General features: G+C 44.6%; 1 protein-coding gene across 6 annotated transcripts in view; it reads right to left on the bottom strand.

Moving 5' to 3' along the window:
* Positions 1-22,951, bottom strand: part of CCDC17 (coiled-coil domain containing 17) — a 432,057-nt gene that overhangs the window by 289,800 nt on the left and 119,306 nt on the right. For 5 of the 6 annotated variants that reach the window (XM_033915898.1, XM_033915896.1, XM_033915895.1 and 2 more), the window contains one exon: positions 93-222. In XM_033915898.1, coding sequence (XP_033771789.1) covers positions 93-222 — 130 coding nt within the window. Of the gene's footprint in view, positions 1-92; positions 223-22,951 lie in introns of those variants that run through there. The other variant, XM_033915900.1, reaches the window with a different exon arrangement.

The following is a 22,951-nucleotide window of genomic DNA, read 5'->3' on the forward strand; positions in this document are numbered from 1 at the left end:
TGTGTCCTCTCTCTACAGCGATGTTCTCCTATCATAATCCCAGCTAGTGCTGTTTCCTGGTGACTCCTCTGTATTTGGTCATGATCCTGTACCTCCTCTCAGTTCTTCCAGGTTTCGATTTCTCGCCTGAATACTAGCCAGATGTTGCTGATGGGCATCTTCCATCTCCTGAAGCCTCTCCCGATATTCACGGTCTCGTTGAATCAGAGGGCTGACAGTTTGCTATGAGACAAAACCAGAATACAGTTCATAACAACAGTTAGCATCTCCAGTGAGTGGAATCTTTCTAAGTTGTTCAAGATTTTATTGAGAAATAAGCAAATACATACAAAAGAATATCTTGAAATAACAACTGCAACCCACCCCTCTGCAAGCTTCATATAATTTGCCATGGTAAAATCTAAGAGCTTTAGTCACATCAACACAAAGAAGGGATCTTCTCATACAACCCTCCCCTCCTACTCACCCCCCTGCTACCCCTAGGAGAGGTGGACAGACTTGATAAGAAAGAGAAAGGCATAAAGACCAGAAAAGAATAGAGAAATGAGTATACTAAATATCATAGAAACATGATAAGAACATAAGAATAGCCTCACTGGGTCAGACCAATGGTCTATTAAGCCTAGTAGCCCGTTCCCACGGTGGCCAATCCAGTTCACCAGTACCTGACCAAAACCCAAGGTGTAGCAATATTTCATGCTACCGATATAGGGCAAGCAGTGGCTTCCCCCGTGTCTTTCTCAATAACAGTCTATGGACTGTTCCTTCAACTTGTCCAAACCTTTCTTAAAACCAGCTACACCAGCTGCTCTTACCACATCCTCTGGCAATGCGTTCCAGAAATTAACTATTTTCTGAGCGAAAAAAAATGCCCTCCTATTGGTTTTAAAAGTATTTCCCTGTAACTTCATTGAGTGTCCCCTAGTCTTTTATAACTAAAGAGCCCTATCCATTTTAGTCTTTCCTCATATGAGAGGAGTTCCATCCCCTTTACCATCTTGGTAAAGGGGAGCTCTGTGATGTCCTGGCAGAGCCGTTATCTGTGCTCTTCAATCTTTCCTTGAGGGCGGGAAGAGTCCCCTTGGACTGGAAAACAGCCAATTGTAATCCCACTCCACAAAAAGGGCTGCAGGACAGAGGCTGAGAATTACAGATCGGTGAGTCTCGCATCCAAAGTGAGTAAACTCATGGAAACACTAATTAAGCATAAATTAGATACGATCCTGGACGAGAAGAATCTACGGGATCCCCACCAACATGGATTTACCAAGGACAGGTCCTGCCAATCCAATCTAATTAGTTTTTTTTGACTGGATAACAAGGAAACTGGATGTGGGTGAGTCCCTAGACGTTGTGTACTTGGACTTTAGTAAAGATTTTGATAGCGTCCCACACCGCAGACTATTGAGCAAGATGAAATCAATGGGACTGGGAGAAACATTAACTGCATGGGTCAGTGATTGGCTAAACGGTAGACTTCAGAGAGTGGTGGTGAACGGTGCCCCTTCAAAAACGTCAGATCAGTGGAGTGCCGCAGGGCTCGGTCTTGGGCCCGATCCTCTTCAACATATTTGTGGGAGATCTGACTCAGGGGCTTCAGGGTAAAATCACATTATTCGCCAATGACGCCAAACTATGCAACATAGTAAGTGAGAACACTTTACCTGACAGTATGACGCAGGACCTACTTCTATTGGAACATTGGTCCTCGACTTGGCAGCTAAACTTCAATGCTAGAAAATGTAAGGTCATGCACCTTGGCAGCAGGAATCCGTGCAAAACTTACATACTTAATGGTGAGACCTTAGTTAGGACCAAGGCGGAACGTGATTTGGGGGTGATCATTAGCGAAGACATGAAGACTGCCAATCAAGTGGAGAAGGCTTCATCAAAGGCAAGACAAATGATGGGTTGTATCTGTAGAAGTTTTATAAGCTGGAAGCCTGAAGTTATAATGCCGTTGTACAGATTCATGGTGAGGCCTCATCTGGAATATTGTGTATAATTCTGGAGGCCACATTACCAAAAAGATGTGCTGAGAGTTGAGTCAGTTCAACGAATGGCCACCAGGATGGTCTCGGGACTCAAAGACCTCCCGTATGAGGAAAGGCTGAATAAATTGCAGCTATACTCACTCGAGGAACGTAGAGAGAGAGGAAACATGATAGAGACGTTTAAATATATCATGAGCCGTATTGAGGTGGAGGATGATATCTTCTTTCTTAAAGGTCCCTCGGCCACAAGAGGGCATCCACTGAAAATCAGGGGTGGGAAATTTCATGGCGACACCAGGAAGTTCTTCTTCACCTAAAGGGTGGTCGATCGTTGGAATGAACTTCCACTTCAGGTGATTGAGGCCAGCAGCATGTCAGATTTTAAAAGGAAATGGGATACACATGTGGGATCCCTAGGGGGGTAAAAATGAAAATGTGATACACATGTGGTATCTCTAGGGGGTAAAATCAAGGAGGTGGGGTCGTTAGAGTGGGCAGACTTGATGGGCTATGGCCCTTTTCTGCCGTCATCTTCTGTGTTTCTATGTTTGGTCACTCTTCTTTGAACCTTTTCTAGCGCCACTATATGTTTCTTGAGATAAGGAGACCAGAATTGAAAGCAATACTCCAGATGAGGTCGCACCATGGAGCGATACAGGGGCATTTATAACATTCTTGATCTTGTTAACCATCCCTTTTTTAATAATTCCAAGCATCCTATTTGCTTTTTTGGCTGCCGCCACACATTGGGTGGAAGATTTCATCGTATTGTCTACGATGACACCCAGATCCTTTTCTCGAGCGCTAATCCCCAAGGTGGACCCTAGCATCCGGTAACTGTGATCCAGGTTTTTCTTCCCAATGTGCATCACTTTGCATTTCTCCACATTAAATTTCATCTGCCACTTGGACGCCCAGTCTTCCAATTTCCTAAGGTCCGCCTGAAATTTTTTACAATCCACATGCGTTTTAACAACTTTGAACAGTTTAGTGTCATCTGAAAATTTAATCACCTCACTTTTTCTTCCAATTTCCAGATCATTTATAAATAAGTTAAATAGCACCGGTCCCAGTACAGACCCCTGCGGAATTCCACTGTTTACTTTCCTCCACTGAGAAAAATGACCATTTAACTCTACCCTCTGTTTTCTATCTGATAACCAATTCGTAATCCACAACTGAACTTTGCCACCTATCCCATGACACTTTAATTTTCTCAGGAATTAATTATTAAGTTTCTTGGTGGTTGGAAAAGCTGGACCTAATGGTTCTAAGTTTCAAATGCATCCTTATAAAGAAAAGTTTTTAAGGAACTCTTGAATCTATCTAATACAGATTCTTCTCTAATATAAGCTGGAAGCAAGTTCCATAAATGGGGGAGCGGTGATCAAAAAATATTTTGTTATGTCTTGTGCCAATGATTTATTTAATTTTTTTAAATTCTTTATTCATTTTAAATCTTACAAGTGCACAAAATTACATCATTGAAAACTTTTACAAAACACTTGATAATAGAAAGAATTTCATCATAAATACATAAAATTTAATCCCTTCCCTCCCACCATTCTTCAATTAATTTAATCAAACATAACATATAAATATTATAATCTTAATTTTGCAATAAAATTTCATACCAACCCCCTACCCCTAAGTATAAATATATTATCAATGAAAAATGATGTCTACTCATTACAGTAATTTGCCAATGGCTCCCAGATCTTTATAAAATTATTATAATTCCTTTTCTGCAAAGCAATTACTCTTTCCATCTTATAAATGTGACACAAGGAATTCCACCAAAATGAATCATTAAGATTGGTATAATTTTTCCAATTATTGGTAATATGTTGCATGGCGACTCCTGTCATTATCAATAAAAGTTTGCTATAACTTGAGGAAATTTGACTTTTTGTTCTCATTGACATGCCGAACAGAATAGTATCATATGATAGTGCTACATGGTTTTCTAATAGCCAATTTATTTGAGACCAAATTGATTTCCAAAAGGTCATAATGCAGGGACAATAAAATATTAAATGGTCCAATGTTCCCACTTACAGATTACAGTGCCAGCATCTATTAGACTTAGAGCTATCTAACTTTTGTAAACGAACTGGGGTCCAAAAAGCTCTATGTAACAAAAAGAACCAAGTTTGCCTCATAGATGCGGACACTGTACATCTCATTCTCCAAGACCAAATTCGTGGCCATTGAGACGCAGAAATTTGATGCTTTTGATCTCAATGCTCCAAATGTCTCTAAGACCAGTCTTTGGTTTTTTATTCATATAACCCAATAATAATTTATACCATTGTGCGGCCTGGTGTCCCAGGAAATCGGCCTGAAAGCATAGGAACTCCAGACTATATTGATTATTAAGAGCTTTCCATTCAGGGAACCCCACCTGAATAACCTGCTTCAGTTGCAGCCATTTAAAACTTTGCGATTTATTAAAACCTTATCTATGTTGCAACTGTGAAAAATCAAACAGTTTACCATTTGAAATAACATCATTTAGAGTACGTATACCTGCAATAATCCAGTGCTTCCATAGGATTTGAAATCCGCCAGCTTGAATCTTGGAGTTTATCCATAAAGATTGATTTGTTGATTTACTTATTGGAATAGGTATTAAATTACTAACGTACCGTAATATTTTCCATGTATCAATTAATATTCTGTTCTCTTTATATTTTCTAGGCATTTTGATACTGAGAACATGAACTAAATGTAAAGGAAACAAGAGATGCCACTTCAAATACAACCAATCCGGGGCATTATCCATGAATTCTGGGGTGATTGTGCCAATGATTTTAAAAGAGAGTATTGAAAGGAGGTTTTGAATGGTCGATCATAAAGCTCTATTAGAGGTGTAAGGAGTTAAGAGTCTGTCCAGAAAAATAGGAAGATTTGTCTGGTGAATCTTTTGTTTATACCTTTATACCTTACTTTTCTTTAATCATTGTAGTTCTCCCCTTTTTTCCACTCGTACCCATTTGTCCAGTCGTGTATGTTATTGTTTTATCTAACCGTGTATGTTTATTTTGTTAAAGTTATGTTAAATTGTATTATCTGTTTTTAACCTATTTTAAAATGTATAACCACCTTGAAATAAATGATATAGTGGTATATCAAATTTTTAATAAACATGAATGGGCATTGACATGGCAGATGAGGTTCAACATGGATAAGTGTAAAGTGATGCATGTAGGTAACAAAAATCTCATGCACGAATACAGGATGTCCGGGGCGGTATTTGGAAAGACCTCCCATGAAAGAGACTTGGGAGTTATGATCGACAAGTCGATGAAGCCGTCTCTGCAATGTGTGGCGGCGGCGGCGAAAAAGGCGAACTGAACGCTAGGAATGATAAAGAATGGGATCACGAACAGATTAAAAAAGGTTATCATGCCATTGTACTGAGCCATGGTGCGCCGTACATGAAGGACATTGTACCTTGAATGTTTCAATCATGTCCCCTCCCGATCTCCTCTGTTTGAGGGAGAAAAGGCCCAGTTTCTCTAATCTTTCACTATACGGCAACTCCTCCAGCCCCTTAACCATCTTAGTCGTCCTTCTCTGGACCCTTTCGAGTAGTACCATGTCCTTCTTCATGTACGGGGACCAGTGCTGGACGCAGTACTCCAGGTGAGGGCGCATCATGGACCGGTACAGCGGCATGATAATCTTCTCCGATCTGTTCGTGATCCCCTTCTTTATCATTCCCAGCATTCTGTTCGCCCTTTCGCCGCCACCGCACATTGCGCAGACGGCTTCGACTTGTCGATCAGAACTCCCAAGTCTCTTTCCTGGGAGGTCTCTCCAAGTACCGCCCCGGACATCTTGTATTCGTGCATGAGATTTTTGTTACCGACATGCATCACTTTACACTTATACACGTTAAACCTCATCTGCCATGTCGATGCCCATTCCTCGAGCCTGATTATGTCTCGTTGCAGATCTTCACAATCCCCCTATGTCTTCACTACTCTGTACAACTTCATATCGTCCGCAAATTTAATCACCTCACTCATCGTACCTATGTCCAGATCATTTATAAAGATGTTGAAAAGCACATGTCCAAGCACCGAACCCTGCGGCACCCCACTGGTGATGCTCTTCCAGTCCGAGTATTGTCCATTTACTCCCACTCTCTGTTTCCTATGCTCCAGCCAGTTTTTAATCCACGTGAGTATTTCACCCTTGATTCCATGGCTCGTAATTTTCCGAAGTAGTAGTTCATGTGGAACCTTGTCAAATGCCTTCTGAAAATCCAGATATACAATGTTGACCGGGTCGTCCTTGTCCATCTGCTTGTTTACTCCCTCGAATAAATACAGCAAGTTTGTCAAACAAGATCTGCCTTTGCTGAAACCGTGCTGGCTGGTCCTCATCAGACCGTGTCCATCAAGGTGATCAATGATGTGGTCCTTTATTAGCGCCTCTATCATCTTTCCCAGTACTCACCAGTCTGTAATTTCCCGGGTCTCCTCTTGAACCTTTTTTGAAGATCGGCGTAACATTCACCACCTTCCAGTCTTCCGGAATCTTTCCCGATTTGATCGATAGATTGGCTATTAGCTGAAGCAGTTCAGCTATAGTCCCTCTCAGTCCCTTGATGACCCTCGGATGGATACCATCCAGTCCCGGGGATTTATCACTCTTAAGCCTATCAATCTGCCTGCATATCTCTTCTAGACTGACTGTTATCTCTGCCAGTTTCCTGTTTTCGCTTCCAGCATATAGCCTGATGGGTTCCGGTATGCTGTGTAAATCTTCTTCAGTAAATACAGATGCAAAAAATGTGTTCAGTTTGTCGGCGATTGCTTTGTCCTCCTTTAATGCTCCCTTTATTCCATGGTCATCCAACGGTCCCACTGCTTCTTTCGCAGGTCATTTCCCCTTGATATATCAAAAGAATGGCTTGAAGTTCTTGGCCTCCTTGGCTATTTTTTCCTCTTAGTCTCTTTTGGCCCCTTTTACCGCCTTATGGTACCTGCATTGATGTTGTTTGTGCTTGTTCCAGTTTTCGTTCGTTTTTGACCTTTTCCGTTCCTTAAACAAAGTTTTCTTGTCTCTGATCGCTTCCTTCACCTCTACAGTGAGCCACGCCGGTTCCTTGTTCTTTTTCCTCTAGGATCTCTTGTTGATACGCGGTATATATAGATTTTGCGCCTCGGTGACTTTGTCCTTAAAAAGGCACCAAACTTGCTCTAATGTTTTTACAGTGCTTATCCTCTTCTTAATCTTCTTCCCTATCATGAGTCTCATCCCTTCGTAATTCCCTTTTCAGAAGTTCAGTGCCGTGGCTGTGGTTTTGGGCCGATGTTTCTCCTCTTTACTTGATCATACAATATTGAAATGCCACACATTTGAAGATCTACGTTTTATTGCTTTGAGTCAAATGAAAAGTCATTGGCAAGGTGGTGACACTAGTAAGATTCTATTATAAGAACAGCAAAAATACATTTTCAGATTTAACACAGTTGCCTCCAAAGGGTTCAAGTTCATTTAACATTTGATTTATATCCTAATCATGTATTCAAGGCGATGCACAATTCTAAAAATAATTTATGATAGTATATAGGGACACAAAAAAAATCATACAGCAAATACATGACTTACAGGACGGACAGGACCAGTATGGGATAAGGGATGGAAGTACAATAATCGAAAGCAAATAACACATTCAAGGAAAACCACAAGAGAAGGGTATTTTTTTTTAATAGAAGATAGCTGGATATTTAGCAGGATTTTATAATGTCTAGCAGTCAAAAGCATCTTTAAAAAGAAAGCATTTCAACTGATTTTTAAATCTAACAATATTTCTTTCCTCTCTCAAATAGATTGGCAGGGAATTCCACATTTGGGGGGCAACGACCGAAAAGATTACAATTTTTATGTAAAACTAAGGAAGGACACTGCTGCCAGCTATGCAGATACATTTAATATATATTAATGTTGTTAATTTAATTTACTTATTTATAGCTTTAGCAATTATTTTTATTCTTAACATATGTTTATTTATATAATCTCATTTCATTTACATCAATCTCTATTTTGATGATTTTAATTTTAAGTTTATTAATTTTATGTTATGATGCCTGTATTTTAGTATGGATTTTTTATTTTCTATAGTCTCAGCAATTGTGCAATGCATCTGCATCCTATTTTTTCAGGAATCTTTAACATATGAGAAAATGAGAGCTGATTTGTTAGGGAATTTTAAAAACTTTAAATTAATTTGAGGCCCATTGACGTCCTTTGTAGAACTATTATAGTAATGATTTTGTTATAAGATAAAATGCACGTCCAAGGGGAAGGACGGGGGGGTTGAAATATAAGGTTTTTCATTGATTATTTTTAAGGATGGTAATTGGGGGGGAAGGGAGGTATTTTTGAGAATTGATAAATAAGCCTGAAGGATTATATATGTGGAATTTATGATTAAAATATGTATAGTGTATTTCTGAAACTATGATAAAATTATAGATATCTTAAAGACTAGGATTAGGTTGGGTGGGGGGAAGGTATTGATCTGTATGAATCTTGTAAAATTTTTAAGTGATGTCTAAAGTGTAAATGTTTTATTAATTATAGTTTCACTTATTGAAAGTGTTTTCAAAAATGAATAAAGATTAAAAAAAAAAAAGGAATCTTTAACATTAAAAAAAGTAATCCACAGTTGACACCAACCAATGATTTATTTTTGACATTCGGTTTTTGGATTGGAGGCATTGAGAAAGATTAGTTTATTAATCATTTCAGCAGTTAAAAGCTGTCCATCTGAACTTACATCTTTTTTTGATGGCCCATTTTGGGTCATTTATATATTACTTTTAACACAACTATTAATTAGGGCAAAACATGGCCACATCAGGTCTTTAAATAATAAATTGTTTGTATGTACGTCTGTTGGTTTGCTGTTTGTCTTGCTTGTTGCACTTTCTGCCTGTAGTCAATACTTCTCCGTGTGCTTGCATCTTTGTCAGTGTTAGGTCAGCTGAACATACCAGTTGTAACGAACCCACAGTGCCCAGATGCTTTGTTCCAGTGAGGGTTCAGAAATACAGACAGCCCTGGTGCCGTAGAACTGACCAAGTCAGTAGCATGTCACCCCTTTGCGCTTAACTGACTTGGTTAGCGCATTTGGGCTGTGACAATCTTCTCCCCAGCGTGCCCTCTGTAGCCTGAGGGTCCCCTTCAGGACTTTTATCCATGTTAGGCAACTGCTTACTAGTGCAGATGCAGTTAATTAAAATGGTTTTTAACCAACAAACAGACACCAAATCAGAATGGCTTCCAAAACAAAATAAAGATTTATTTAGGCCACTGGCCAGATAAACTTCCAAACCTGTGCTATGTTGACTGCACACAGCGCAGATAATGTTCATGACAGGTATCAAGCAAATAGTTCAAAATGGTAATAGTCTTTGTATAGGGAAAACACCCTGGCAAACTCAAACTTCAGTTCACTGCACTGGAGCAGTTCAAAATGAAAGCAAAAAGTTTCAACATAAATATTTCACAAAAAAAAATCTATTCTTGGCTATGCTTCTTAACAGATGTTAATTGCTGTGTGGTTTAACCCTGGTTTGGATAAGGCAGTCTATACCAGCTTTGTTCATGAACACAATTCAGTAACAGTGTTCTGATGACATACAGTTTGAAACAGTTCTTTTGAGACACAGAGAATTTCTTATGGCAGAGAAACAGGTATGCTTTAACAGCATGAAGCAGGGAATAACTCACACAGCTTGCAGCTCTTGCTCTGCATCTCTCCTGCCACGGGTCGCGGCAGTTCGGGTAGAGGAGTGATGGCATCGCGGTAGGGGAGATGAGGCATCTCTCCTGCCGCGATGCTTGCGGTGGAGGGGTAGGCAGATTGCGTTTTCGGCACTTAGACGTGTTTTGACTTGGTCTAAGTCAAAAACGTATAAGTGCCGACTAGGCAACCTGCCTAAGGTTTTGGTTATACCTGTTGTACGCCTAGGTGTGGGTCAGCTCCCTCCCGTCTTCACCCGCCCTTTCCCCTCATCTAAACACACCTCTTTTCTCTCTGTGCGTCTAGAGGCAGGGGAAAGGCCTAAGTTGGTTTTAGATATGTCTAAAAACCAGCTTTGGTTATGGGTACTTGGACGATTAGGCGTTTTGATCGTCCAAGTAGCCATTAGGACACTTTTTAGATGTTTTTTTCTTTTGATTATGCCCCTCATAGAGCCTAAGTTTGATGACTACTGCTGGATTAGCCAGCATAATGCTGAAGAGGAAAGACAGCCTAGTTGTCTCCCTATAGAAGGGGATCTAATTCTGACAGAAGCTTGAAGCCTGAACACCTCCCTGTTCCGTTAGGAAAGGGTCAGAGAAAGATCCCTGTTGCTAAATCTAGACAATCTGCTAGAGAGCTGTCACCCTTCCCCCTAACCCAGCTGAGGGGCAGAGTTTGGGGCTTGGTAAAAGCCAGCCTGCTGCTGAGAGGGGAGAGGTAGGTCAGAGTAGAGAATGACATGGGGAAAAATTCTGTCCCCGTCACTGCCCCGTCCCCGGACCACCATCCTCTTCACTGCCCCTTCACCGCCCCGTCCCCATCTCTGCCATCCCCTTCACCGCCCCGTCACCGTCCCTGCTCTCCTTTTCACCGCCCCGTCCCCATCTTCAGCGTCTTCTCCTCTCCATCCCCCCACCCCCAGCACCCTTCACGCGGTCCAGCAGCTCCCTCCCACCGGACAGCCGTGCACTTCTCTCCCTCCCTCCCTCCCTCTTACCTTCTCTTGTGGCAAAACTGGCAATTTGTATAAGGCTATGCGCTGTAATACAGCTGAAGCCTTGAAGTCGCGTCGGGTTGCCTGCTAGAAAAGTCTCCTCCGATGCAACCGGAAACAGGAAATTGCGTCAGAGGAGATTTTTCCAGCAGGCAACGCGACGCAACTTCAAGGCTCTGGCTGTAATACAGCTCATAGCCTTATAGAAATCGTCAGTTTCAACAAGAAAAGGTAAGGGAAAAGGAGGGAGGGAGATGCATGGCCGGCGGGAGAGAGGGAGCTGCCGAATCGAACACTCGTTCACCACGTGTGCTAACCATTCACCGCTCCACGGGGCGGTGAATGGCCTTGTTCACGATCTCACGGTGACCTTTTTTTTTTTGGTCACCGTTTTGGCGGGTTACTCGTAGCAGGCAGCATATTCTTGACTGATGGGTGACCTCCAAGCTAACAAAAAGAGGGATGGAGGGACAGTTGGCCATTAGGAAAACAAATTTTGCAAAACAGATTGGCCGAAGTGTCCATCTCGTCTGGAAAAAGCATCCAGACAATAATGAGATGTAAAAGTATGAACTGAGGACCAAGTAGCAGCCTTGCAGATTTCCTCAATAAGAGTGGAATGGGAGAAAGCTACAGATGCTGCCATAGCTCGAACTCTATGGGCCGTGACAGAATCTTCCAGTGTCAGTCCGGACTGAGCATAACAGAATGAAATGCACACTGCAAGCCAATTGGACAACGTACGTTTAGAAACGGGGCGTCCCAATTTATTTGGATCAAAGGACAGAAAGAGTTGTGGAGTTGATCTGTGGGGCTTAGTACGGTCTAAATAGAAAGCTAAAGCCCATTTACAGTCCAAAGTATGTAAAGCCTGTTCTCCAGAGTGCGAATGAGGTTTCGGAAAGAATACAGGCAGAACAATCGATTGGTTGAGATGAAATTCAGAGACAACCTTAAGGAGAAACTTTGGATGTGTACGCAGAACCACCTTTTCGTGATGAAAGACTGTAATAGGTGGATCGGCAACTAGTGCATGCAGCTCACTGACCCTCCTGGCAGAGGTAAGAGCAATAAGGAAGACCACTTTCCAAGTGAGAAACTTGAAAGGAGCTGTAGCCAAAGGTTCAAATGGAGGCTTCATTAAGGCGGAAAGAACAACATTGAGATCCCAGACTACAGGAGGGGGTTTAAGAGGTGGTTTCACATTGAACAGACCCCGCATGAATCTGGAAACCAAAGGATGAGCTGAGAGAAGTTTCCCATGAACTGGCTCATGAAAAGCAGAAATAGCACTGAGGTGGACTCTGATGGAAGTAGACTTGAGACCAGAGTCAGACAAAGAGGAGTCTCAAGATTTTTATAAAAAGTTTCCCTCAAAATATCGTGGAGGGGTAATCTGAGAAATTCCCTTGGAGGCTGGTCAAAGTCCAGTGCATCAAGGAAGGCTTTGGACTTCTTGGACTCAGCCTCCAAGGGGCTAGAGAGAGACTCACACATCTCCTTCAAAAATGACGTGAAGGAGGCAGTATCTGGTTTAGAGGATGGATCTTGAACCGAAGGATCCTCTTCACCAGATGAACATTCACCCTCAGAGAGAAGAGGCTCTTCGGAGTCACCCCACAGATCAGGATCCCTGATTTGGAAACTTCGATCCCGAGACTCCGGTGTCGAGGGTTCAAGGTGTAGGGATTTGCGCACCGACTTACCCGACCTCAAAGAAGCGGTACCGGGAGAATTTAAAGGCTGTATCGGTGCCGAAGTCTGGACAGCCTGATGTAGCGCTCTCGGTTCCGGTGCCAGAACCGGCATGGAGACCGAGGAAGCAGAATGGACCGCTACCGATAATGTGGAAGCAGACAATAGAGGCTGCCCCACTGTCGGTACCGGTGGCTCAGACTGGACCAGGACTGGAAGGTTCGGTGCCAATAGAGCAGGAAGGAGCTGCTGCAACTGCTCTTTAAGTTGCACCTGTAGGACGGCTGCTATGCGCTCGTCCAGTGAAGGCACTGGTACCGTTTTCTTTTTCTGCGGTACCTGTGGTGCCTATCGACACCCTGAGGATGAGGAACTCGATGACGAGGGACTCACCTCTATGGGGGCGGAGCGTTTGCGCGGGCGCCTCGTGGTTGGCAGGACTGGGCTCGCTGCCACAGAGACCGGAGGGCGCTCCAGCGGGGAAGGCTTCTTAGCTGGCTTACCTGGGTGCGACGCCGTCGCGGTGTTGTGTGGCGTTGAAGAAGTGGGTGCCGATTGCAGGGGAGCCGACGCCGGGGTCGATGCCGCAGAATCAGCCATGTCGGCACCGAAGAGTAAGGAGAAATTAGGTTCTTACCTGCTAATTTACTTTCTTTTAGCTTCTCCAGACCAGTAGAGGTTAACTTTACGATTGGGTATATATCTAATCATGACCAGCAGGTGGAGACTGAAAACAAAACTTTGGGACAGTATATCCTAGCCCCTCCTCTCTATTTCCCTCAGTCTGCCGAATAGCCAAGCAGAACCAAGAACTGGAAAACAACAGAGAGAAAAAACAATACTCCGAAAGGAGTAACAAATAACATACCCAAAAATGCTGTTGGAAAATGCAGAGGAGAAATTCCCGAAGGAAGAAGGTCCCCACAGCTCGCCAGCTAAGCCAGCCGAGCCACAGCCGCTGTTCTTCAATACTCCCCGGCCCTAGAAAAATACTAGAACCCGCAGCAAAAACCAAAAACTGCCCGCGCAACAGCCCCAACAACAACAACAACAACAGACAGGGTGGGGACCTCTACTGGTCTGGAGAAGCTAAAAGAAAGTAAATTAGCAGGTAAGAACCTAATTTCTCCTTCTTTAGCACTCTCCAGACCAGTAGAGGTTAACTTTACGATTGGGACGTACCAAAGCAGTCCCCTCACGGGCGGGACCCCCGAAGGGCCGATACCAGTACACGTTCACCGAACACCGCGTCCCGACGCGCCTGAACATCTACCCGATAATGCCGAACAAAAGAATGCAAGGAGGACCAAACCGCAGCCTTACAAATATCCACCGGAGGCACAAGCGACGACTCAGCCCAAGAAGCCGCCTGACCCCTAGTGGAATGAGCCTTGAGAAACTCCGGAACCGGCTTCTGACTCAGAAGATAAGCGGAAGCAATCATCTCCTTGATCCAGCGCGCAATAGTAGCCTTAGAAGCGCCAGCCCCCCGCCGAGGACCCGCCAGAAGCACAAAGAGATGATCAGAGCTCCGAAACTCCCGGGTCCGCTGCACATAAGCATGGAGGACCCGACCGACATCCAACTTGCGCAGCTGTCGTTGCTCAGAAGAACCCTCCCGACTACCCAAGACCGGGAGGACCACCGATTGATTGACATGAAAAGGAGAAACTACCTTCGGCAGAAAGGAAGGAACAGGCCGCAAAACAACCCGCTCCTTCGAAAACTCCAGGAAGGGAGCCCTACAAGAGAGAGCCTGTAGCTCCGACACCCGTCTAGCGGAAGTAATGGCCACCAAAAAGACCGACTTCAGCGTAAGGTCCTTCAACGAACAGCCATCCAACGGCTCGAAAGGAGGGCGCACTAGAACAGAGAGAACCAGATTGAGATCCCAAGAGGGAACCGAGGGCCTTATGGGAGGCCTGAGCAACTTGGCCGCCCTAAGAAAGCGAATCACATCAGGAATGGCTGACAAACGCTGACCTGTCACCAGCCCCCGAAAAGCCGACAGGGCCGCCAGATGAACCCGAAGAGAAGACCAGGCCAGGCCCCTATCCAGGCCATCCTGCAAAAACTCTAGAATGTTAGGTAGAGAAGCGCGAAAGGAGACCACTCCCCGCGCTCGGCACCATTCCTCAAAAAGACGCCAAACCCGTACATAAGCCCGAGAGGTAGAAAGCCTCCGGGACCCCAAAAGTGTAGAGATCACCTTGTCGGAGTATCCCTTCTTACTCAGGCGGCCCCTTTCAAGAGCCAAGCCGTAAGACAAAAGGGAGACGGGTCGAACATGGGAATGGGACCCTGCGTCAGAAGATCGCACCCGAGAGGCAGAGGAAGAGGATCCGCCACCAGATGCCTCACCAGATCCGCATACCACGGACGACGAGGCCAATCCGGAGCCACCAAAACCACCAGCCCCGGATGGCGAACAACGCGAAGCAGTACTCTGCCCACTAATGGCCAAGGAGGGAACACATACAACAGCCCCTCCGTTGGCCACGGTTGGACCAGAGCATCCAGACCCTCGGCCAGACCGTCCCTGCGACGACTGAAGAAGCGGGGTACTTTGGCGTTGCCACTTGTAGCCAACAGATCCATCAGGGGCTGCCCCCAAGCACGCACTAGCAACTGAAACGCCTCGGCGCCGAGACACCACTCTCCCGGATCCAAGAAGTGACGACTGAGGAAGTCCGCCTGAACGTTTTCTACCCCGGCAATGTGAGAGGCCGAGAGGTCCAGAAGATGCGACTCCGCCCAAACCATGAGCCGAGCCGCCTCCTGCGCCACCAGAGTGCTCTTGGTGCCCCCCTGACGATTGACATAAGCCACCGCCGTGGCATTGTCCGACAGGACTCTGACCGACTTGCCCAACAAAAGGGAGTGGAAAGCCAACAGCGCCAGCCGGACCGCCCTGGTCTCCAACACGTTGATCGACCAGGAGGCCTCCTCCGTGGACCAGGTTCCCTGAGCTGAGTGACCCAGGCACTGGGCCCCCCAACCCAGGAGACTCGCATCCGTAAGGAGCACCGTCCACTGCGGAAGATCCAGACCCACCCCCTGAACTAGGTGAGGGGTCCGGAGCCACCAACGCAGACTGCAGCGCGCCAAGCCTCGCAGGGGAACCGGAACATCCATCCCGTGCCTCTGGGGAGACCACCTCCGGAGCAGAGCATACTGGAGAGGACGCATGTGGGCCCGCGCCCACCTCACCACGTCCAGGGACGCCGCCATCGACCCCAGGACCTGGAGGAAATCTCGCGCCCGAGGACACCGGGACGCCAAAAGCAGGCGAATCTGAGACTGCAATTTGCTCACCCGGGCCTCTGGGAGGAAGACCTTCCCCAAGGAGGTGTCGAACAGCACCCCGAGGTACTCCAGACGCTGAGCCGGAACCAACCGACTCTTGGAAAGGTTGACCACCCAGCCCAGCGACCGGAGAAAACTCCACCACCCGAGCCGTAACCCGGGAGCTTTCCTGCAACGACTTGGCCCGAATAAACCAGTCGTCCAGGTAGGGGTGTACCAGGATGCCCTCCGACCGCAAGGCTGCCGCGACGACCACCATCACCTTGGTGAACGTCCGGGGAGCCGTGGCCAGCCCAAAGGGAAGCGCACAGAACTGATAGTGCCGACCCAAGATCGCAAAGCGCAGGAAACGCTGATGAGAGGCCCGAATAGGAACATGCAAGTAGGCCTCCGTCAGATCGAGAGAAGTGAGAAACTCCCCCGGCTGAACCGCCAGAATGACCGACCGCAGCGTTTCCATACGGAAAGAGGGAACCTTGAGAGCCCTGTTGACCCCTTTCAAATCGAGGATGGGCCGAAAAGTCCCCTCCTTCTTGGGCACCACAAAGTAAATGGAGTACCTGCCCGTGCCCCACTCCGGGGGGGGCACCGGAACTACTGCCCTGAGATCTAGCAAGCGCTGAAGGGTCTGGCGAAACGCCAGCGTCTTCCCAGGAGTCTGACATGGAGAAGCGAGGAAAAAATCCGGCAGAGAGCGGGCGAACTCCAGGGCATAACCGTCCCGCACCACCTCCAGGACCCACTGATCGGACGTGATCTCGGCCCATTTGGGAAAAAAGTCGCGCAGCCGGGCCCCCACCGGAACCAAGGGGGGCGCCGGCAAGGCGTCATTGTGCAGGACGGGAAGCGGGGGAACCGGCGGAGGGATTCCCTGCCCCCCGACGGGCCCCCCGAAAGGGCTGCATGCGCTGGAAGAACCGACCCCGGGAAAACCCCGGAGACTGGAAAGAAGCAGCCCCACGCCCAGGGCGATACTTGCGAAATTCCCGCAAACGCCCCCGGGCCGCACCACCCCGAGACGCCGGGCGGGCACGGTCCTCCGGCAAACGGGGAACTTTCGAGTCCGACAGAGTCTGAATCAACTTATCCAAGTCCTCTCCAAATAAAAACGACCCCCGAAAGGGAAATTTAGTAAGCTTAGCTTTGGACGCAGCATCCGCCGCCCAAGCGCGCAGCCACAACACACGCCTTGCGGCCACGCCAAAAGCCATGGACTTAGCCGAGATCCGCACCAAGTCATACAGAGCATCCGAGAGGAATGAGGCAGCCATCTCAATCTTCGCTACCTCCTGATCCACCAGAGACCAGTCGTCAGACTCTCGATCCAAGACCCGCTCCGCCCACCGAAACACGGCGCGAGCGACCAGTCCCCCACAAATAGCCGCCTGGACCCCAAAGGCAGAGACTTGAAAATTTTGCTTAAGGATGGTCTCCAATTTGCGCTCCTCAGAGTCCCGCAAGGCAGAACCGCCCTCAACAGGCACGGTATGCCGCTTGGAAATAGCCGAGACCACCGCATCCACGACTGGCGAAGCTAACGTAGCCCGATCCCCTTCAGGAATGGGATACAGGCGAGCCATGCTGCGCGCCAGCCGAAACGGCGTCTCCGGCGTTTTCCACTGCTCAAGAATAATATCCCGAATATCCTGATGCATAGGAAAAGAGCGGGAAACGGAACGGATCCCTCGTAACAGAGGGTCCCCCACACGCGGAGTCTCCGGCGGCGCGTCCTCAAAACGCAAAGCTGAAGAAACCTGTTGAATAAGGTCAGGCAGCTCATCTCTCTGAAAAAGGCGCACCACGGACGCCTCGTCACTGGAGAACGGGAAACCCGACAACCCGCCGCCAGCTTCCGTCCCCTCCAGAGGGTCCTGGAATTCCTCAGAAGGGTCCAGGTCCTCCTCCAGACCGACACGTTCCTCCGACCACAAATCCTCGTCCCACGACACCCGCGGACGCTTGGACAAGAGAGGCGGCGGAGGGGACGTCACGTCAGACGAGAGAGGCAAAGCCGCAGGGAGCGCGGAGGAAACCCCACCCCCCGAGACCCCCTGGGCGCAACCGGGACCCCCAGCCGCCTGAAAATAGGCTTTGCATAATGAAAAGAAAAAATCAGGGGAAAAACCCCCCGAGGGTCCCAAGGGACTCCCTGCCACAGCAGGGGACCCAGCAGAAACCTGCCCCTGCATAGTCAAAACAGGGGGAAGGTCACCTGAGGTGGAAGACAAAATGGAGGGGCCAGACAGAGAAGATGGCGGTTTTCCCGCCAAAAAAGCTCCCTCCATAGCCTGAAGCGGCTGAGAAACCTGAATAGTCTCAGCCGCTAAAGCAGGCAAGCCGGCATCAGCTGTCAAAAAATCAGCTGAGAGGGAATCCTTCGGGGAATCCCTCCGTGGGCGGTTGTGGAAGACCGGGCTTCCCCACTGCTCCAAGCCGACTCGCGAGGCACCATCGGCGGGGAGCTCTGGGCGCCTGCAGCCGCTGCCGACGGAGCTCCACCACCTCACCGACCCAAACCGCCGAGTTCAGGCCGGCCGCGAGTGCCTCGCGGCTGGACTAAAATTGTGGCCTACTCCCCCGGAGAAGGGCACAATTGCTCCATACGCGACCTAGCTATAAAAAAGTGCTGGTTACATGAAAAAATACAGTAAAATACAGTTTTCTTAAAGGGAAACAACCCTTCAGACCAGCACTACCTCAGGATTTTTTTTTTTTTTTTTTTTTTTTACAGAACAGACTCCACAGGCTCTCGAAGCAATATGCCTTGCTTGATTTAGGGGGCAAGGCTTACTGCTGAGGCTCCTCTAAAAAAATATGGGGAGGTGGAGGAAGTGGGGGGAGGGACCCCGCTCGTGACCCGCCGGGTTTGACACCCCCGAGGTCGGACGAACCCCCAAACAGAGTCCGTCCAAGCTCCGTCCGGCTAAAAACAGGGACAATAAACCCCTAAACAAATTCCAACAGCCCTACCAAGAGAGATGGGTACAGATCACTCAACACCTGCTGGAGACTGAAAGAAGACTGAGGGAAATAGAGAGGAGGGGCTAGGATATACTGTCCCAAAGTTTTGTTTTCAGTCTCCACCTGCTGGTCATGATTAGATATATACCCAATCGTAAAGTTAACCTCTACTGGTCTGGAGAGTGCTAAAGAACTTTTGTTGAATGAGTCGATTCTTTAACGTTCTCTTCTTTAAAGTCGCACAACGGGTGTAGGTAGAGGCCCGATGGTCCGGACCCAGGCACTGTAAGCACCAGTTGTGCGGGTTGGTAATAGAAATGTGGCACTTCTTAAACCCTGGCTGAGGGGGCATGAACGTAAAAACGGCTTCTGCCAAATCGAAGGCCGAGGCCTCGATGATGGCAACAGGCCCCGCCGGGGCGAAACCGAAAGAAAAAAAGAAAGAAAAATTATTTATTTTTTTTTTTTTAGAAAAAGAAAAAGAAAAGAAGGAAGAAAACTTCCTCACACAATTTTCGCGAGCGGGAAGGCGAGAAAAAGGGCTTTTCAACGGCCGTTGAAAAGAACGCGTCTTCTTAGCTCCGCGGAAACTAAGAAACTGGGGACCGCGCGCCTCCGTCGGGCGGGAAGGCACTCGCGCATGCACGGTGCGGCTGCTAGAACTTTCCAAGTTCTTAGAGTGCAATCACTCTAAAATTGTCCGTACCGGGGCTGCGTCGGTGCGGTCACCCATCAGTCAAGAATATGCTGCCTGCTTGTCCTGGGATAATGTTTTTTTTAAAAAATCTTTATTCATTTTTTTGTGTTACAACAAGTGTTACAAATAAACTCAATAGAAACTTGAATATACACTTGACTAACTCATATATTAATATCAATTTTAACATTAATGTAATAATCCCCTGTCCCTCCCTCCTTCCCAACCAATAATACATAAATCAATTTTATTGTACATTCTTTAAATATTATTTTAGTATGTAATAATCAGAATTGAAAAGCCCACCCCGTCCCCCTCTTTTCAAATATCTTATCATGGGAAAAGATGATTTTTCATTAGAGAAATCATGTTAACGGTCTTCATATATTTCCAAGTTTTATTTATAGGAAAAATTATCCTTCCTTACAAAAATCTGTTAATGGTCCCCATATTTTTTGAAATTTATTCATGTATCCTTTGTGTGTTGCAATAGCGAGTTCCATTTTGTATATGTGGCATACCGAATTCCACCAGAACATATAATTCAATCTATCATGTTGTTTCCAATTGCCTGTAATTTGTTGTATTGCAATTCCAGTTAAAATAAATAAAAGTTTGTTATTACTAGATGAAATTTGACTTTTTGCTCTCATGGTTGTTCCAAATAATATAGTATCATATGTCAAGGCTACTGGATTTTCTAACATTCTATTAATTTGGGGCCAAATTGATTTCCAGAATGATAGGATAAATGGACAAAAGAATAAAAGATGGTCTAATGTCCCAATTTCAATATGACAATGCCAGCATCTATTAGATCTTGAACTATCTATTTTTTGTAAACGAACAGGGGTCCAAAAAGCTCTATGAAGAAGAAAAAACCAAGTTTGTCTCATAGATGCTGACACCGTACATTTTAGTCTCCAAGACCAAAGTCGTGGCCATTGAGATGCACTAATTTGGTGTTTTATCTCAATGCTCCAAATGTCTCTAAGACCATTTTTTGGTTTTTTATTTATATATCCGGATATTAATTTATACCACTGTGCGGCTTTATGACCTATTGAGTCTATCTGGAAACATAAGAATTCCAAACTATGATATTTAGCAAGGTCTTTCCATTCAGGGAACCCTTTCTGAATAGATTGCTTCAATTGCAACCATTTAAAATATTGTGTTTTATTGAGATCAAATTTCTGTTGCAATTGTGAAAACTCCAGCAATTTATCATTTTTAATTACATCATCCAAAGTACGAATGCCTGCTATCATCCAATGTTTCCAGATGACTTTGAAACCGCCAATTTTGATCTTGGGATTTAGCCATATAGTTTGATTGGTTGATTTAGTAATTGGAATTTGAGTAAGATTACTTATGTATTTTAAAGTTTTCCAGGTATCCATAAATATTTTATGATCTTTGTATAACCTTGGCAATTTGATACTAATTACATGATTAAGACGTAATGGAAACATAAGCCTCCATTCCAGCCAAAACCAGTCTGGAATATTATCTGTGGGTTCTGGGAGGATCCAATACATACCATGACGTAAGATATAGGCTTGATGATACCTATAGAAGTTGGGAAAATTTACCCCTCCCTCCTTAATTGGTTTTTGTAATGACACTAGAGCAATTCTTGGTTTTTTATTAAGCCATATAAATTTTGTCAAAATCCTATTTATTTTTGTATAAAACGAATCTTGAAAGAAAACTGGTATCATCCCCATTTGGTAACATACTACAGGTAAAATCATCATTTTTACAGTTTGTACTCTTCCCCACCAAGATAAATGCAAAGGATTCCATTGCTCACACATTTCTATTACTTTTTGTAGTAAACATTTTTCATTCATTTTCATTGTTTCGTCTACTGTTTTTGTTATCCAAATTCCAAGGTATTTTATATATTCTTCCTTCCAAACAAATGGGAATGTATCAAATAAACCTTTTGTACAGTGTATATTTAGTGGAAGAATTTCTGATTTATTCCAATTAATTTTATATCCTGAAAAATTTCCAAATTTCTCAATCAATTCAAGTAGATGTGGAATGGTGGATTCTGGATTCTTCAAATATAGTAATAAATCATCTGCATAAGCAGATATCTTATATTCTTTATCTGAATGAGGTATACCCTGTATCTCCTTAGCTTGTTGGATGGCTAATATTAAGGGTTCTAAAACAATATCAAACAGCAAAGGAGACAAGGGACATCCTTGTCTAACTCCTCTCTGTAGATTAAATTTTTCTGAAAACGTATTATTAATATATAATCTAGCAGAAGGGGAGCTATACATTGTTTGTATCATTTGAATAAATCCAGGACCTATACCAAACCATTCCATTGCCTGATACATAAAAGGCCATTCTACTCTATCAAAGGCCTTTTCTGCATCTAATGAAATTGCAAAAGTAGGTTCATTCATCTTCTTTGTTAAATATAACATATGGAATGTTAATCTGGTATTATGAGATGAATGTCTTTGAGCAACGAATCCTGTTTGATGCATACCTATTATATGGGGGAGAGCTTTAGCTAATCTTAGCGCAAGTATTTTTGCTAATAATTTCCCATCTACATTTATTAAAGATATTGGTCTATAGTTTGAGACCAAAGTGGGATCTTTATTGGACTTTGGCAAAACAATAGTTAAAGATTCTGCTATAGTGCCTTTAATACAACCTTTATTGAGTTGATATTGATAAAGATTTAATAAATAGGGTAATAAAAAATTTTGAAATGTTTTATAAAATTCCACTGTATATCCATCACCACCTGGAGCGGATCCAACTCTAAGGGACTTCAATGCTGTTCCTAATTCTTTTAGTGATATTGGTTCTTCTAAACTTCGTTTTATATGTTCAGGAATTTTTGGACCCTCTAACATTTTTAAAAATTCAGAACCATCTTTTTCTTTATTTAAATAATTTTCGGAAGAATAAAGAGATTTATAAAATTTTAGGAATTGTTTTAAAATAGGTTCAATTTGTGTATATGTATTTCCATTTTCATCTTTTATTGCTATTAATTTTGTTTTTCTTTTTTTCGCTTTAAGATAGTTTGCCAAAATTCTTCCTGATTTATTTGAATTACCATAATACAACGTTTGTTGAGAAAATAAATCTTTCCTAATCATCTTAGATGAGATCTCATTATATTTACCTTTTAATTTTAATAATTCTTGTTGAATAGAATATTCCCATTTTTCTATAAGTTTTGATTCTAAATTTTTAATCTCTTTTTCTAAGATTAAAAATTGTTTTTTAATTTGTTTTTTTAGAAAAGCCGAATAAGAAATTATTTGTCCTCTAATTGATGCCTTAAAAGCATCCCATAAAGTTTCTCTGTTAATATCATCTTTATCATTTATTTGAAAAAATTCTTTCATTTTTATTAGAAGATTTTCACAAAAGTTTTGGTCAACCAACAGTGTATTATCCAGTTTCCAAATTGGTCTGTTATTATTTTGATTTGTAGTTTTAATTTTGATCCACACTCCACCATGATCAGATAGAATAATTGGATCAATGGC

The sequence above is a fragment of the Geotrypetes seraphini genome, chromosome 12 (assembly GCF_902459505.1).
Source record: "Geotrypetes seraphini chromosome 12, aGeoSer1.1, whole genome shotgun sequence".
Lineage (NCBI taxonomy): Eukaryota > Metazoa > Chordata > Amphibia > Gymnophiona > Dermophiidae > Geotrypetes > Geotrypetes seraphini.